The 16,393-nt window shown below is 43.5% G+C and overlaps 1 protein-coding gene across 1 annotated transcript in view; it reads right to left on the bottom strand.

Annotated features, from left to right (window-relative positions):
* The window catches only part of CNTNAP2 (contactin associated protein 2), a 2,262,889-nt gene that overhangs the window by 198,265 nt on the left and 2,048,231 nt on the right, over positions 1 to 16,393 (bottom strand). The window contains exon 19 of the mRNA XM_015447321.4: positions 10,051 to 10,287. Within this exon, the coding sequence (XP_015302807.3) occupies positions 10,051 to 10,287 (237 nt within the window). The remainder of the gene's footprint in view (positions 1 to 10,050; positions 10,288 to 16,393) is intronic.

Genomic DNA, 16,393 nt, shown 5'->3' with positions numbered 1-16,393 from the left:
ACTAGTTGTAAATCACCCGATGGATTATTTGTCACCTTTCATTTGCTTTTTAGGGGCACAAAACTGATATTCTGATTTTTAAGTTACAAAATAAAACATGCTAATTAAAACATAGAAAGTAAACAGAAAGAAAAAAAATAAAAGAAAGTCACCTGAAATCCACCACCCAAAGATAATTTTTCTAAACATCTTGGGAGTATCTGCTTTCAGACTTTTCTCATGCACACACACACACACACACACACACACACACACACACACACACACAGTACTCTTCCTTATTTAGGCATTTTAACATTACACTTGCCATGTTCTTGGATTTCAAAGGAACATTTGTTAGAATAATCAAGAGCTAATTACATTTCCTATTTCTGTTTTCTAAATGAAATTCAACAAACCTTCACTATTTCTGAGTTTTACCTTAGTGTGTCATCCTAGACTCCTTTGCCTCTGGCATTTAAACTAAGCACCGTGGATTGGATTTTCGTCTCCTAAATCTATCTAAATTCCCCCACTCTTTTCCACTTCGGTAACCACAGGCTCTGTGCTGGCACCCGCGGTGCCCTTGTGTGAATTCCAGAGGGAGCCTGCTCCCTGGCTGAGGCAGCTCCACACAGAGCTCCTGGTTCATCCTCACACGTGCTTTACCTGCACCATCTTCGGCCTGGATTGCAGAAGACGGTGGGTCTTAGTCAGGCTCCTCTTTAATGACTGCTCTTGACCTCATTTCACTCTCAAATGAGGCCTCTCTTCCTTTGCTTTTCTTTGCTCCGAATCCCATGGAAAGAGATGGGTACACTCGCTGCCTCCAAACCCATCTCAATTTTAGCACGAGCCCTCTGTCTCACTTCTGCCTTCCCTGCTCCATGGTCTCTTGCTGGGCCCATGACCCCTGGGGAAGTAGAGGCAATGGTCCCTCTCAGGCCTCATCTTCATTCGGTACAGAGTTCATTCACCTCCTGGAAGCACCTGGCCTCCAGCACGCCCTCTTTTGGTTTTCCTTTTCTACCTGTTTTTTCCCTCATTTTGGGGCACTTTACTCTTGCAGTCCCCAAAGACAGCCCTGAAGCATAGTATCTTTTGTATTCATGCCTGTTTCCATGGTGATCCTGTTACTGAAGGCAAATCCCTAAGGGTCTGCAGCAAACTTGATCCTTGCCTCCTCCCAGGAAAGAATGCGGCTTGAGGGGCAGAAGTAGGTTTAAGGCAGAGGGAGAGACTGCGGCAAGTTTTAGAACAGGAGTGAAAGTTTATTAAAAAGTTTTAGAAAGGAAGTACACTTGGAAGAGGGCCAAGCGGGCGACTTGAGAGATCCAAGTGCCCTGTTTGGCCCTTGATTTGGGGTTTTATACATTGGCATAGTTCTGGGGTTTGGTTTCTTCTCCCCTGATTCTTCCCTTGGGGCGGGCTGTCTGCCTGCGCAGTGGCCTGCAAGCACGTGGGAGGGGCTGCGTGCACAGGTGTTTACTGAAGGGGTGCGCATGCTCATTTGAGGCGTCTTTCCTTTTCTAGTTGAGTGTTCCTAGAGGAAGATCATATACCCATTAAACTCCACCATTTTGCCTCTTAGTGTGCATGCTTGGGCCCGCTCGCCCAACTCCCAAGATCTTACTGGGAAGCTGCTGCTCACCAGCTCCAGATGTTTTCTCTCTATTGAGAAACTGTCGTTCCTTGGTGCCAGCTGCAGCCAATTATCATTTTAGAGAGAAGACAGTTTAGCAACTGCCTGACCATCACCCAATGGTTGTCTCACATTCTTGGTGGTTGGCAGGAGGGAGCACCCTCTTCTGCCCTGCTCGTGTCTAACTACCTACTTCAACAATCCTATCCCATGTAGGACCTTTGAATAAGGTGTAAGCCCATCAGACACCAAATTCGTACCCCAGTCAGACTTCTCTCTTGAACTCCAGACTCTTTTCACAAACCGTCTACTTGATATTTCCCTCAGATATCTTATTGGCAACCCCAAACACAACATATGCAACACAGCATTGATCTTTTTCCACAAAAGTATTCCATTGCAGTTTTCCGCATTTCGGTTAATTGCCAATTCATCCTTCCAGTTATTCTTGCCAAAAGTCTTGACTGTCCTCTTTCTCCTATATGACATGTGTCATCTGATGGTGTCATCTGATGGCAAGTCTTCTTGGCTTGATCTTCAAAACATGCTCTGATCTTACCAGTTGTCACCATTTCCATCTCTACCCCCTGGACCAAGCCACCAGCGTCTTTTGCTGGGATTATACTAGCTTTTGTCCTACTCCAACCTTCCCTGATCTCAACTGGGCCTCTGACCCTGAGAGACACAGGGTCCTCACCACACAGTGGTCAGAGTGATCCTCTGCTCAAAATCCCCGTGGCTCCCCGTCTCACTCAGAGTAAAAATCAAAGTTCTCGCAATGGCTCACCAGGCTCTATGTGATCTCCTCATTTTTGCTGACCTAACCTCCTTTTACTCTCCTCCTTGCTCACTCCTCACCATCCACATTGACTTCCTGTTCCTACCCCAGGGCCTTTGCAGTCACTGGTTCTTCTGTTCAGAATGCTCATTCCCCAGGTCTCTGCATGGCTATGCCCTCATGCCTTTAGGTCTTTGCTCTCATGTCCTCTTCTCAGTGATCATTTCTGTGACCTCCTCGTTAAAGTGGAATTTACCCTCTCCTTTCCCATAGCCAGGCACTCCCTTTTCTGCCTCATATTTCCCCCATAACAGTTTTTGCACACAACAGACTATAGATTGTACCAATTTGTTTATTGTCTGCCTTCTCCTATTCAAAGGTAAGCTCCATGACAGCAAGCATTTTTGTTTCTATTATTTATGACTATTCCCAATGTCTAGAATAGTGCCTGATGCACAGTAGGAGTGGAATAAATATTTGTTGAATAAACAAGGGAATGGTCTCTGATATGGTTTGGCTGTGTTCCTACTCAAATGTCATCTTAAATTGTAGTTCCCATAATCCTCATGTGTCGTGGGAGGGACCCAGTGGGAAGTAACTGAATCATGAGGGCAGTTACCTCTGTGCTGTTCTCATGATAGTGACTGAGTTGTGATGAGATGGGATGGTTTTACAAGGGGCTTTCCCTCCTTTGCTCTGCACTTCTCCCTACTGCCGCCATGTGAAGAAGGATGCGTTTGCTTCCCCTTCCACCATTACTGTAAGTTTCCTGAGGCCTCCCCAGCCATGGGGAACTGTGAGTCAATGAAAACTCTTTCCTTTGTAAATTACACAGTCTCAGGTATTTCTTCATAGCAGTGTGAGAACGGACGAATACAATCTCCCTGCTTCTATACCTTCTTCTTCCCCGTGTTTTCAAAATGTGTAACTGATTATTTTATAGGGTCATTTAAGATCCCTCAAAGCCTTCCAATTCTTTACAGAATGAAGATGTACTTTCCAAATAGAGGTTGCAATGCCCTGTCTGATGTGCATTCCTCCTCCTACTTTATTTTCAAATCATGCCACTCACTCTCTCACTTTTTACATTCAAGCTACCATGAACTTCTCTTATTCCCTGGAAAATATGATCTCCTCCGACCTTAGGGCCTTTGAATATGCTGCTCCTACTTCTTGAGCTGCTTCTCTCTCCACCCCTCAGTGTTTACTCTGTTTTTCCTTTACCCAATAGCATTAAGATAATCAATTGTTTGGGAGTGAAGGAGATAATCAGGCAGTTGTTTGGCAACACGCAGAAAAAACAAGTTGATTGTCTTAGGTTTTTACTCTCTGCCTTATTTCTGGTGCTCTGACATCATATCATCCAGCCAGTTTTCTTAAATATACAACTGTCTTGATTCATCTCTTATTCATTTTTCAGCACACATGTATTTAGTTTCCTATGCAAAGCACATTTTTTTAAGGTCTGAAAATAGGCTTCTGCCTGGTTACAAGTGTAGACTCCACTTACAATACATAAAGCCATGCCCATCCCCTCGCATGGGTCAGGCAATATGAGTGTCGCTCTGAGGATACAAACACACAGAGGCCTAGAGGTTGGAGGAACCAGCAATTATGCAACACGCTGGACATTTCCCTCTCTGCTGTCATTTTGTCACTGGTCCCTTTATGTTCCTCAGCTCTATTAAAATCAGCATTGTTTTCTTTTTTTTTCTTTTCTGTCCTTCTTGGCCTTTGTAAATATGATTTTAAATTATTATAACTGCTTCACTTAATGGCAGCGGAAATTATTTGCTTTGAGAAAGAAAGATGAGTTGGAACTTTAAATTTATATATAAATTATATGTAAATATATATATATAAACTATAGTGACTATCTATGTGACTATCTATAAACAGTAATGGTGATATTCTTGAATAATCAAATTTAAATGATGTATTTATTCCTTTCAGATAATAGCAGAAGAGGACCATTAAATGATGGTAGGAAGAATGCTAGTATTTTTCCATTAAAATAAAATATTATTCAAATGCTGAGGTGCTTCACTTCTGTGTCTTATGTTCATCTCCCAAGTGAATTAAAGCAGTTATAAGGGACTGCTCTTTTATTGGCTGCAGCAAATAACATGCTTAACAGATTTATTCTCTCCTGGTCATCATCATTATCATCAGCACACACTTACAGGGTACCTATCGTAGGCAGGAGATGTAGTGCTGGGAGCTTTTCATCTCTCTGGGAAGACAGGGGATATTTATAACAGAGACAGATAACAATACAGTACATTAAATGCCAAACAAATGACATTGAAAGTAAGTGGAATAGGAGTTTAAAGCAAGGAGAAGTCATCGAAAGGAGGTGGGACTTAATCTCAGCCTAGAATGAAAGGCAGGCGTCTGGCCAGAGAGGAAGTTGGGGCATTTCTAGGTAAGGGAGCATTGTGAGCATAAGGTCAGGGGCACATATGACCACAGAGTGCTTGAGGGGTGATGAGCTTCTCAAAAACAAAGAGTAGGGGGTGCTGAATATGTGTTAGAATGTAGATTGAATCTGTGGACCTGGGAAATAATAACTGTTGACCCGTGTATATTGTCATCTGCGTTTCACAATACTCTTGTGAGGGAGACACTATTTTATGGATGACCAAATGGAGGCATGGAGCTGCCAATTGACTGCCCAAGACAACTCACAAAAGGCAAAGCCGACCTCAAACCTAACGGTCCAGCTCTACAGGCCAAGCTCTCACCCATGAGGTTGGTGGGTCTCGAACTTGAAAGTTTGTGGGACTGGGGAATCTCTCCTGGTTTTGTTGGAATGGGGCACCACTGAGTGTTTAATAAGGACATTATACAAGATCCCTTTTAAATAATATCCCTATGCTATGGTGTAAATATCCCCTCCAAAACTCAGGTTGAAACTTAATCCCTAATGTGGGTATATTGAGAGGTGAGCCCTTTAAGAGTTGACTGGATCATGAGGGCTCTGTCCTCATGAATGAATTGATCCATTCATAGATTCATGGGTTAATGGGTTAATGCATTAATAGGTTTTCATGGCAGTGGGACTGTCTATAAGAAGAGAAAGAGAGGCCTGAGCTGGCGTGCTTAGCCTCACCATGTCATGCCCTGCGCTGTCTCAGAACTGTAGAGAGTTCTCACCAGCAATAAGGCCCTCATCAGATTTGGCCATTTGATCTCGGACATCTTAGCCTCTGTAACTATAAGAAATAAGTTCTTTTTCTTTATGAATTACCCAGTTTCAGATATTCTGTTATAAGCAACAGAAAATAAGACGCCATATAAAGGAAAGCAACGCTGGCTGTGGTGAAAATGGGTGAGGGGGAGAGTCTGGAAGCAGAGAGATGGATTGGGAGAGAATTTCCCAGCCAACGAGCTGAAGCCCACTGCTGTCCCGCAGATAGGTGATGGGGTAACAGGAGCAAGGCTCCCCTCAGACCGTGGCAGACCTGCAGAAGGGGATGGCAGCTGGAGTCATTGGGCAGTTGGCCTCCAAAACATGACCTCATCCATTTACCCAGGTACCATTCAAATATAATAATTTTCTATGGACACCATGATGTGAACAATATTAGTAATTAAAAGATATTTGCCTGAGAGAGTAGTGGTGGGGAGGAAAAGGCCATCATGAGTTCGATCCACAGGACTTGTTTGCCTGGGTGACCCACAAGAGCAGGGAAGGATGGAGTACTGGTGAGGGACACTGAGCCTGGGAATGCAAGTGTCTGAGGGCAGTGGTGGTGCTGGGGGCAGCTGGCTCTGGAGAACAGTGAGCAGAGCTTTCAATATGTGAAATGTGAGTGATGCCAGGGTGTTTAGTAGAGACTTTCTAGTAGCTTTTTCCCGATATTTTGGCGTAGACCTTACTGATGTGTTTTCCTAATGATTTCCTTTTTTTCTAACTTTAAACTTCAATTAATAAAAACATGTTGTATTTGAAGGGTGAAAAAGCTGCATTTTCACCAGCAGTTTCAGGATGGGCTTGCAATAGTGAGACAGAACCCACCCAGCTTTGCTTTCCAAGCACACTGAGAGTTCCAGAGATGCCTGCGCTAGAGAGTGGGGCCGGTGGGGAGCTCAGGGCCCGGAACCAGACATCCAGACTGAGAAACCCCAGCCTGGCCCAACATCCTCTGAATGTGCCAGTCACTCAGCCTCCATGTACTCACGTGTTGCCATCTGTAGAAAGGCAACAACAACAGTATCGACTTCATAGAGTTGTGTAGCTCATGGGAATTAATGCATGGCAACATTCAGGATGGCTTTGGGCACAAAGTGAGCTTCACTGAACGGTGGCCATTAATATGGAATCCATTGATCAAAGCCCTTGCAGACAATGAAAGACCTCACACAGGCATGAGGGCACAGCAGCAGTGGGTGTGTAGCAGTGGGCATGTGAGGTAGTGAATACAGTTGAGGGTCAAATTTTAGTGTGGCAATGACTTGAGGAACAGACAATACAGCGTGCGTGGGAATGTGTTCATCAACTTCTTGACAGTCTCCAGGTGAGAGCCCTCCTCCTGGGGAGGGACCTGAGAAGAAACCCAAGGTTCTTATCTGCCCAGTCGGAGCCTGGCCCATGCGGGTAGTGAGCATCGGTGGATAAAAAATCTATCGACCCTGACCCAGGAGAAATAAACTGATGAACTCCTGAAGAGCAGGGGCTCCATACTTGTCTCTCTTTTATCCTCACTTTCTGATTTTATTTACTATTTTCATCTTTCTGAATAAAGCATTTGACATTCATACAAAAGTATTGCTCAGGAGAAAAAAAAATCATTCACAATCCAACCAGATACTTTTGTGTTCACGTTATTGCTTTTTTTTCTATCCATATATTTTTTACGGAGCTAATATTTCACATTCAAGGCTGGATCTTGTTTTTGTTTTCTTGGTTTAACATAATATCACATAAAATGTCTCCATGTCATTAATCACTGTTCATAAATATTTTAATAGATACATAATATTCCATAAAATGGTGACTCCCTCTTTTACTATTTTACTAAAGTTGAACTTCCAAGTTCTTTTCAATTTTTATTTTCATAGTTAACATTAGGATGAACATCTTCAGGATGAATCTTTGACTTTTGGCTTATTTCTTTAGGAATAATTTCAGAAGGGGAAAATCCTAGGGAACATACTTTTTCCTCCATCTTTTTAAGCAACAGTGCATTTCCCAGAGAGGGAGTTTAATTTACTGTTTTTTAAAACTCAAGCTGAATTACGTTACTAATAACAGTTCTGGCTCCCATGGAAAAAATATTGATCTTCCTTTTTTCTTGTTTTAAAATTATTTTATTTTAGAGACAGGTTCTTGCTCTGTCATCCAGGCTGGAGTACAGTGGTGTGATCATAGCTCATTGCAGCCTTGCACTTCTGGGCTCCAGCGACTTCTGGGCTCCAGTGATCCTCCCCCATCAGCCTCCTGAGCAGCTAGGACCACAGGTGTACATCACCATGCCCAGTTAATCTTAAAATTATTTTTGGTAGAGATGGAGTCTTGCTATGTTGCCCAGGCTAGGCTTGAACTACCGACTTCAAGCAATGCTCCTTCCTCAGCCTTTTGAGTAGCTGCGACCACAAGTGTGCACCTCTATGCCCAGTTAAATTTTAAATTATTTTTGGTAGAAACAGTGTCTTGCTATGTTGCCTAGGCTGATCTTGAACTACCAGTCACAAGCAATCCTCCTGCCTCAGCCTTCCATAGTGCTGGGATTACAGGCACAAGCCACAGTGCCCATTCAAAACTCTTGCTCTTTAAGATGCCATAACAGTGGAATAATCACTGAAGGGCAGGAAAAGATGGGCAGTGGGAGAGAAAGCCTCCACATTTTCAGCTCTAATGGGAAGTGAGTTAGAGAGATTTGTTCCTGCATGCTCTTAAAATATTTTTATTCATTAAAAAAGTGATCTTAGGGCAGGGCGTGGTGGCTCACGCCTGTAATTCCAGCACTTTGGGAGGCCAAGGCGGGCAGATCACGAGGTCAAGAGAGCCTTGGTCAACATGGTGAAACCCTGTCTTTACTAAAAATAAAAAAATTATCCAGGCGTGGTGGCGCGTACCTGTAATCCCAGCTACTCGGGAGGTTGAGGCAGGAGAACTGCTTGAACTCAGGAGGCAGAGGTTGCAGTGAGCCGAGATTGTGCCACTGCACTCCAGCCTGGCGCCAGAGCAAGACGCCATGTCAAAAAATAAATAAATAGATAAATAAAAGTGATCTTAGAACTTTAAGCGTGTATGAATTCATTTTCAGAGAGGAAGTGGACTTCTCAAGTTCAGCAGGTTTGTACACTCCAGGGTTTCTTAGATGTCTCTCAGAGGTCACTGCTGAAGGGTCACAAGCCCATTTGCATATTCTCCTCAGGCTGCCAATTTTAGATGCACTGAGATCCTCTCTGGCTTCATGTATGTTTGATGACCAAGATGGCCCAGGATATTACAAGTAAAAATCCACACCTGGGCTGGGCATGGTGGCTCATGCCTGTCATCCCAGCAGTTTGGCCAAGGCAGGAGGATCTCTTGAGTCTAGGAGTTCAAGACCAGACCTGGCAACATAGTGAGACCCCCATCTTTACAAATAATTTAAAAAATTAGCTGGGAGTGGTGGTGTGTGCCTGTGGTCCTGGCTACTTGGGAGGCTAAGGTGGGAGGATCACTTGAGCCTGAGAGGTTAGGGTTGCAGTGAGCTGTGATCCTGCTACTGCACTCGAGCCTGGACAACAAAGCAAGACCCTGTTTCAAAAAAAAAATTAAAATTAAAAAAGCCCTCCTGCTTTAAGGAACCTTTACGACAGGGATATATTTTGTGAATTTGAAGTTCTGAGAGGACTGGGAATGAAAACATTTCTGATTTTCTATTCCGATTGAAAGTTCAAACATTCTGTAACAACCTACTGGCATACTATCATAAATCAGGATAAAATTAATTCATGTAAAATTAATTTTACTCATTCAAAGCCCATCTCTGTTTAGCACATTTAGTGAATGTATTTATTTTTTATTAGTCTTTCTTATTAGTCTTTTTTTTTCTTTTGAGACAGGGTCTCACTCTGTTGCCTAGCCTGGAGCGCAGTGGCACCATCATGGCTCACTACAGCCTCGACACCCTGGGCTCAAGTGATCCTCCCACCTCGGCCTCCTGAGTAGCTGGGACTACAGGCATGCACCATCACACCCAGCTAATTTTTGTATTTTTTGTAGAGATGGGGTTTTGCCATATTGGCCAGCTGGTAGCAAATTCCTGAGCTCAAGTGATCCACCCACCTTGGCCTCCCGAAGTGCTGGGATTACAGGCATGAGCCACAGTGTCCAGCCGAATGTGTTTATTTAGTAAGAAGAAAAAATAATCATCACACACACAAACCTATCTCCGATTCATGAAAAAGCGTTCTTGTAAAGAATCCAACATGCCTTATCAACGTTATTACTCTAACACCTTGCTCCAACTCACCCAGCTGGCAAGCTGTTTTCCTGATATTCATGGAGAGAAATGGGGTTCAAAGAAGTTATGTGACTTGCTCAGCAAGGCCCGTGGGGAATAAAGAACAAACCAAGAACAATCTATAGACTCTTGCTAGAACATTCTGTCTGCCGAAATGTTAAATGGCAGAGGCTGGGTATCCTCGACCTTACCGGTGGGTTTGACGAGGACTGCCAAGAAGTCTGTGGTGAAGGAGCTGATGTAGAGGAGAATGCAGGGCGCTTTGGTGGTGCTGAAGCTGAAACGGATCTCCTCCTGGGCCAGGTCTGGGTGGGAGTTCTGCTGGTCGGGAGAGTTCTCTACTCTGCTGCCGGAGTCTCTGGCGTTGATTGCTGGTGCCTGGAAGTTATATCGTAGCCACATCCCTTCTTCAAAAAATGCACCAACATCTATTATAAAGGAGAGAGAGAATTGAAAAATGAGGAGAGGTCTGATGCGGACACCCTACGATGACCTCTCCAGCAGCTCATGGAGTGCAGGCACTGGCTCCAGGAAGGGCATCTGACTGAGTTCTATGGACAAAGGTGTTATTGCATCAACACAAATACTCTTATCAAAAAAAAAAAAAAAAAAAAGCATGTAACAAAGTATGATGTATTATTCTGTTCCCATGCTGCTAATAAAGACATACCACAGACTGGCTGATTTATAAAGAAAAACAGGTTTAATGGACTCACAGCTCCATGTGGCTGGGGAGGCCTCACAATCATGGTGGAAAGCAAAGGAGGAGCAAAGTCATGCCTTACATGGTGGCAGACAAGAGAGAGAGCACATGTGCAGGGGAACTCCCATTTATAAAACCATCAGATCTTGTGAGACTTATTCATCATCATAAGAACAGCACAGGAAAGACCTCCTCTTGTGATTAAATTACCTCCCACCAGGTTCCTCCCACAACATGTGGGGATTATGGTAACTACAATTTGAAATTTGGGTGGGGACAGAGCCAAACCATATCATATGGAAATCTATACAATTAAAAAGAAAGTAAAATTTAAGAAACTTACATTATACCAGAAAAAAATTACACGTACTAAGACAAAAAATTTACATACCCTGAAAAAAAGTTCATGTACTCAGACCACGGCACTAATTGTCAGGTTGAAGAGATATGCCAAAAATAAATCCCTTGTACAAGGAACCCATAGGGGAATCCTCTTTGAGACAGAATTTGCTTGGATATTCACACAGGAAAGCCTTTGATAAACCCTAGGTCCCTAGAGGCTTTGTGTATAGGGTTTACAATCACATGTCTTGAAGTTAGAGAGAACTGGGTTCAAACTTGGCTCTACCACTAAATAGCTGTATGACTTCAGGAGAAGTTACTTAACAAATTTTTCTAGGCCTCAGTATTTCATCTATAAAGTGGAGAGTGATCAGTACTCAATAAATAGTATCTATTGTTATTATTATTGAGAAATTAGAAGAAAGAAACCCTTCCTGCATCAGCCTTTTCCTAGAGCCTGAGCAGCGCTTACTGGATATTAGGCACTTCACGGCCAGCAAGCTCCTGTTGCCGGTCTCCCTGCTGTTTGCTCAGCAATGTTCTAAATCACCCCTGACTTACTGTGAAGGGTTGTGCCACCTTAGGGCTCCTGTGGTCTTCATGGTGTCTGTTTCACGACCTTCTACGAGGGCCTTGCTGAAAGCATTTCTTACACTCCATCGCCCATGCAACCGTTAATCTCACAACACTTGACATCCCACTAAATTAACACTATGCAGAATATATTTTGCAAAATTGCTCTACGTTAAAATTAATGGGAGAGGACAGTTTTTAATAGGAGTCTTCCATCTGAGAATTTTGATGTTTGTTCTTGTTAAAGAGGTCGGCACAGAGCAGTGAAGTCCGACGCCTGGGGGTATATCTTGCCCTTGTCTGTAGCAGCTGTGTTAACTTGGGTCAATGTCTTGAAACTCTCTCAGCCTCAGTTTCATCTCTAAAAAATGGGACCTCATAGGTGGTTGTGAGGATTAAATAAACTGTATAACACATAGCTTAGTGCCTGGAATATATAAGTGCTCAGGAAAGATTAGTGAACCATTATTACAAAGACAGGTTACCACTGTATATTGAGGGTGACACCTCCTGTCCTCCACCTCACATCACCACACACAGGTGTGAAAGTTGTCAGAATCAAAATGAAGTCATTAATTAAAAAAAAAAAAAAAAAAAAAGGCCCTGAGAAATGGAGCTGGGGAAGGCCATGAATAAATGCCTGATCACAAGAACTATCACAAAGACTCTGCAAAAAGCACAACATTGCACAAACACCATTGCAACTTTACAAAACAAAACACAAAAAACACAAAAGACTTCTACAGGAACATCTGCCCAGAATTTGCCTGTCCAATCTTGGACTGGTGTCACCCTTGTCATTGAGCTTTGTAGCCAAGGATAATTATTTTAAAACAATTATGTAATCCTCCTCCTTTTTTCCTTTAAAAACCTGTGTCTTCACCTACCTGAATATGCACATAGTTAACTATGGCATGCATATTCCCATTGCAATGCTTTATTTCCAAATAAATATCTTATATTTCAGAGATCCTCTCTCTCTTAATTACGTTGACACATACAATCCACCATGGCACTGTTACAGAGTCCTTTGCTTCTGACCAAGTTGTAAGGAAAAGACTTAACTGTAGCTTTTCAACTATATGCTGTGCAATTTTCCTCCTGGTCCTCTTACCCCCAAAACTTTTGTAGGTGGGGTAGTTGTCAAAATGATTGGGATACCAATGAAATTTAGTGGGCACAGGCAAGGACAGCAGCGTGTCCTGCAATGTGTGGGGCTGTCTTATGCAATTAAGAATTTTCTTGGGCCGGGCATGGTGGCTCACACTTGTAATCCCAGCACTTTGGGAGCTCGAGGCTGGCGGATCACGAGACCAGGAGATCGAGACCATTCTGGCCAACATAGTGAAACCCCATCTCTACTAAAAATACAAAAATTAGCCAAGCATAGTGGTAGGTGCCTGTAGTCCTAGCTACTTGGGAGGCTGAGGCAGGAGAATTGCTTGAACCCGGGAGGTGGAGGTTGTAGTGAGCCGAGATCACGCCACTGCATTCCAGCCTGGCAACAGAGAGAGACTCCGTCTCCAAAAAAGAAAAGAAAAAAAAAATTAGAATTCTCCTGCTCCACATGCCAAAAGCATCCTTCTTGGAACACATAGGACTGAACAGCTACTTAATCCATGCTCATTGCTGCCTGACTTACGGAAGTGTGAAGACGAACAAAATACAGTCACTTCCCGTGAGGAGATTTCCATCTAGCAGTGGTTGTGGGAGGAGACGCATCAACACTGTGAGTACAATACAGTGAATGTTATGGCGGTTTATTTAGCAGCTGTGTGATGAGAACCCCATCTCACTACCTAAATGTCCTGAGTTAGCTTTCAGCAAACATCTGTTGAGCACCGACTGCACCCTGGGCACGATGCTGGGTGCTGACAACTCTTGCTCTGAAGGAGCTCCAGACCTGGAGGAGGATTCGGATAAATAGATTATTAGAATGCAGAGCGGTAAGTGCAGGATCAGGTAGACACAGGGCCCCCTGGAACACAGGGGTGGTGGAAGACTTGCTGTGGGAAAAGACATCTAAGCTGGGACCCAGGGAGCCGGAGGTGGGTAGCCAAGTACAGGTGGCGGGGATGAAGAGCAGCTTTCTAGCTGAAGGCACAGTGTGTTGGCAGTGAGAGGGTCTGAGGTCCAAGGCATCATGCCGCCTGGACAAAATTCACGTGCTTCTTTTATGGAATCAGTCATTCATTTGAGAGCCCCGAGGCTCCCACCACATTTCAGCTGGGTGTTGGGGATCGAGCGAGGAAGGCACAGGTGACCCCTGCCCTCAGTAGTTCAGAGTCTGGTGGGACAGATGGACACTCTTAGGACCAGCTTCTGCAAACGTGTCTAACAGAGGACAGGGGAGGGAGGAGAAATCAGGAAGGGTGGGTGGGGTGGGCCGCCTGGAGCAAACACACTGTGCAATTCAGTTTGCCACAGAGAGAGCTTCTGCCAGAGAATGTGGGGGTCATTACCTGAAAACAGACTGGCGCGGGTGAGAAGAGGTGGACCTGGGACTTGGAGGGAGGGTGGGAGGCAGGCTAGAGATGGAGGCTGGGAGAGTCAAACAAATCAGAGCGAGGCAGGCAGGATGATGGGCGGGAGGAGACGCGCATACGAGGCACTTGAAACGCAAGACTGAGGAGCACAGAACTTGGCCTAGGGAGGGAAGGGTCCGGGCAGCAGAGACCCCAGCACCTGAATGACAGGTGCAGTGTGCCACCGGCAAGAACCTCAGCTTCCACATCCAGCCTCTCTCCAGTTACTCCATCCCGGAGCCAGAACTGGAGTCAGAGAGCAGGGAGAGCTGAGACTGTCACATCATTTCTGGGACCACTTTCCTGGGAGCCTATTAAAATGCTGGTCCCCAGGCCTAGTCCCAGAATTTAGCTCAGAGGTTCTGGAGAAGCAGCACTTTTTGCAGGTTCCCAAGTGATACTTATGCGCACAAGGGTGTGAGATGCTTGGGGTGGAAGCTGAGGCGGGATAATGTACCCGATGGGGCACGAAGCTGAGTGGTCCCCGCCTGGGTGAGACATGATGAGTGTATCAGCTGCCCTGGAGACAGCCATTCCAAGGCAGATCATGGAGGGAGATTCAGAAATCTAGAGATTTTAGATAAACAACCCAAAAATATGCCTCAGAGAATACTTTGGCTGTATTTTAGAGACATCATTAAAAGCTTTATGGATTTATGTCAGTTTTGTAGGAAGGGATATACCATGTTTAAAAGTGTTATTCTGAAACCACATCATAAACCAACTGTTAAACCAAGGCCTGGGAGTGATGTGAGTCCTCTAAGGCTCCAAGTGGCAGATTTACAGCTGCCGTTTCATTGTTTCACATCTCTTTAAGAAAATGCCAAATCAGGGTACTGTAATATCTTTTAGAAAGCAATTCTCTCATCTCTTCTGAATGAATAACTGAAAATAACTCTCATTTAACAAGCCCAAAATAGCATCATTTTCCTCATAAAATTATCAAAAAGTATTGATTTAGAATGCCTGATTTAAGGTTTTGTACTTGTAATATAGATGCTAGTAATAGATAATACTAACAGATGTAGATAATATAATACTACTATAGATAATGCTAATAGTCTAAGTTTTATAATGTTCATTTTTGATAGAAAAATAATAAATTCTGTATTTAGATATTCTATGATATAAAAAAGATTTGCTTAATTATATCATGTTTCTCAAAGTTTTGAAATACATTATGCCATCTGTAGACTCAGGATCATAAAATTGACGATTAACCTTCAAGTAGACAAGTAACCTTGTCTTAACTATTTCTTGGTCCTCAACACAGGTAATATGTAAATTATCCCTGATCGAGGAAAAGAAGTTTGCAGATGTTTGAAATAAAATCTACCAATTATTCATTCGAGAATAATACCACAAAGATATTTATCTCCTTGTTTAACCAAATCCCTGGGGCTTACAGTGGGAGAAGAAAAAAACCCCACGAGAAACAGAAGCCAAAAGCAAACAGCTGGCACTCACCCCCGTTATTCAATTGCTCTTCATCTTTCTGTTCTCCAAGTTAAATAATTCTATTCCTTTTGCCTTTTCACTTAGGATTTTGCAACCTATATTTTGCAACCTATATTTTAAAATTGGCATGATTCTTTCTGTTTTCCAACTTCCCTATCAGGACTCAGAATTGAAAGCTCCTAACTTCCAAATGGGCTCTTTCCCAAACATTTATTTTAAGCTCAGTAACTTGCAACTTGGAAAACTTCCCCACAGAAACAATGTTTGAAATGATGGTGAGTTTGCCAGGAGACTTCACAAATGCTGAGCCACTCTGGTTGTGTAATAAAAGATAATTGAAGAGTGCCACTGTGTATTAGTAATTAAATAGAAAAGCAAAACCAAAACACGTTCAGGTTTATTCTTAAGGCAAGAACCCCAGGGAACTCTGCTCCCACAGGGATTTCAATGAAATGACCCAGTGGTAAGTTGGTAGATGTTAAACAACTGGCTTGGGGGGGAGGGAAAAATTCTGATTTATAGTTTTTGCCTATTTCCCATGATGTCAATACTGCCACCCTGTCTGACTTCAAGCTATCAAGATGACATCACTAAATAAGGAGCTGAGAAGCGAGGTCTCCCAGACTGTGCAAACTGCCACATGCTCTATCCACTCCTTCAGTCAGCAAGGCAGTAGCTCAAGCAAACCACATTAATTGAGCTTCCATTGTGGTGAGCTTCCTTCTTTTTACTTTCTGCTGTCAATAAACCCTTTAATATTTGCTTACTCCTTTCTGTTGCCCAATGCTCTCTTCTACCTCTTCCCAGATATCCCGGATTCTTGAAACTCTGTGCAGCTTCTGCTAAAGTCTAGGAGGCACTTCTGGGAGCCAGAATCATGCTAGAGGAGGCACAGACCTGAGCTGCAGCCTCAGGTCATTAACCACTTTCATG

The sequence above is a fragment of the Macaca fascicularis genome, chromosome 3 (assembly GCF_037993035.2).
Source record: "Macaca fascicularis isolate 582-1 chromosome 3, T2T-MFA8v1.1".
NCBI lineage: Eukaryota > Metazoa > Chordata > Mammalia > Primates > Cercopithecidae > Macaca > Macaca fascicularis.
The sequence above is the reverse complement of the archived record's forward strand: the minus strand, read 5'-3'. Positions and strand labels throughout refer to the sequence as shown.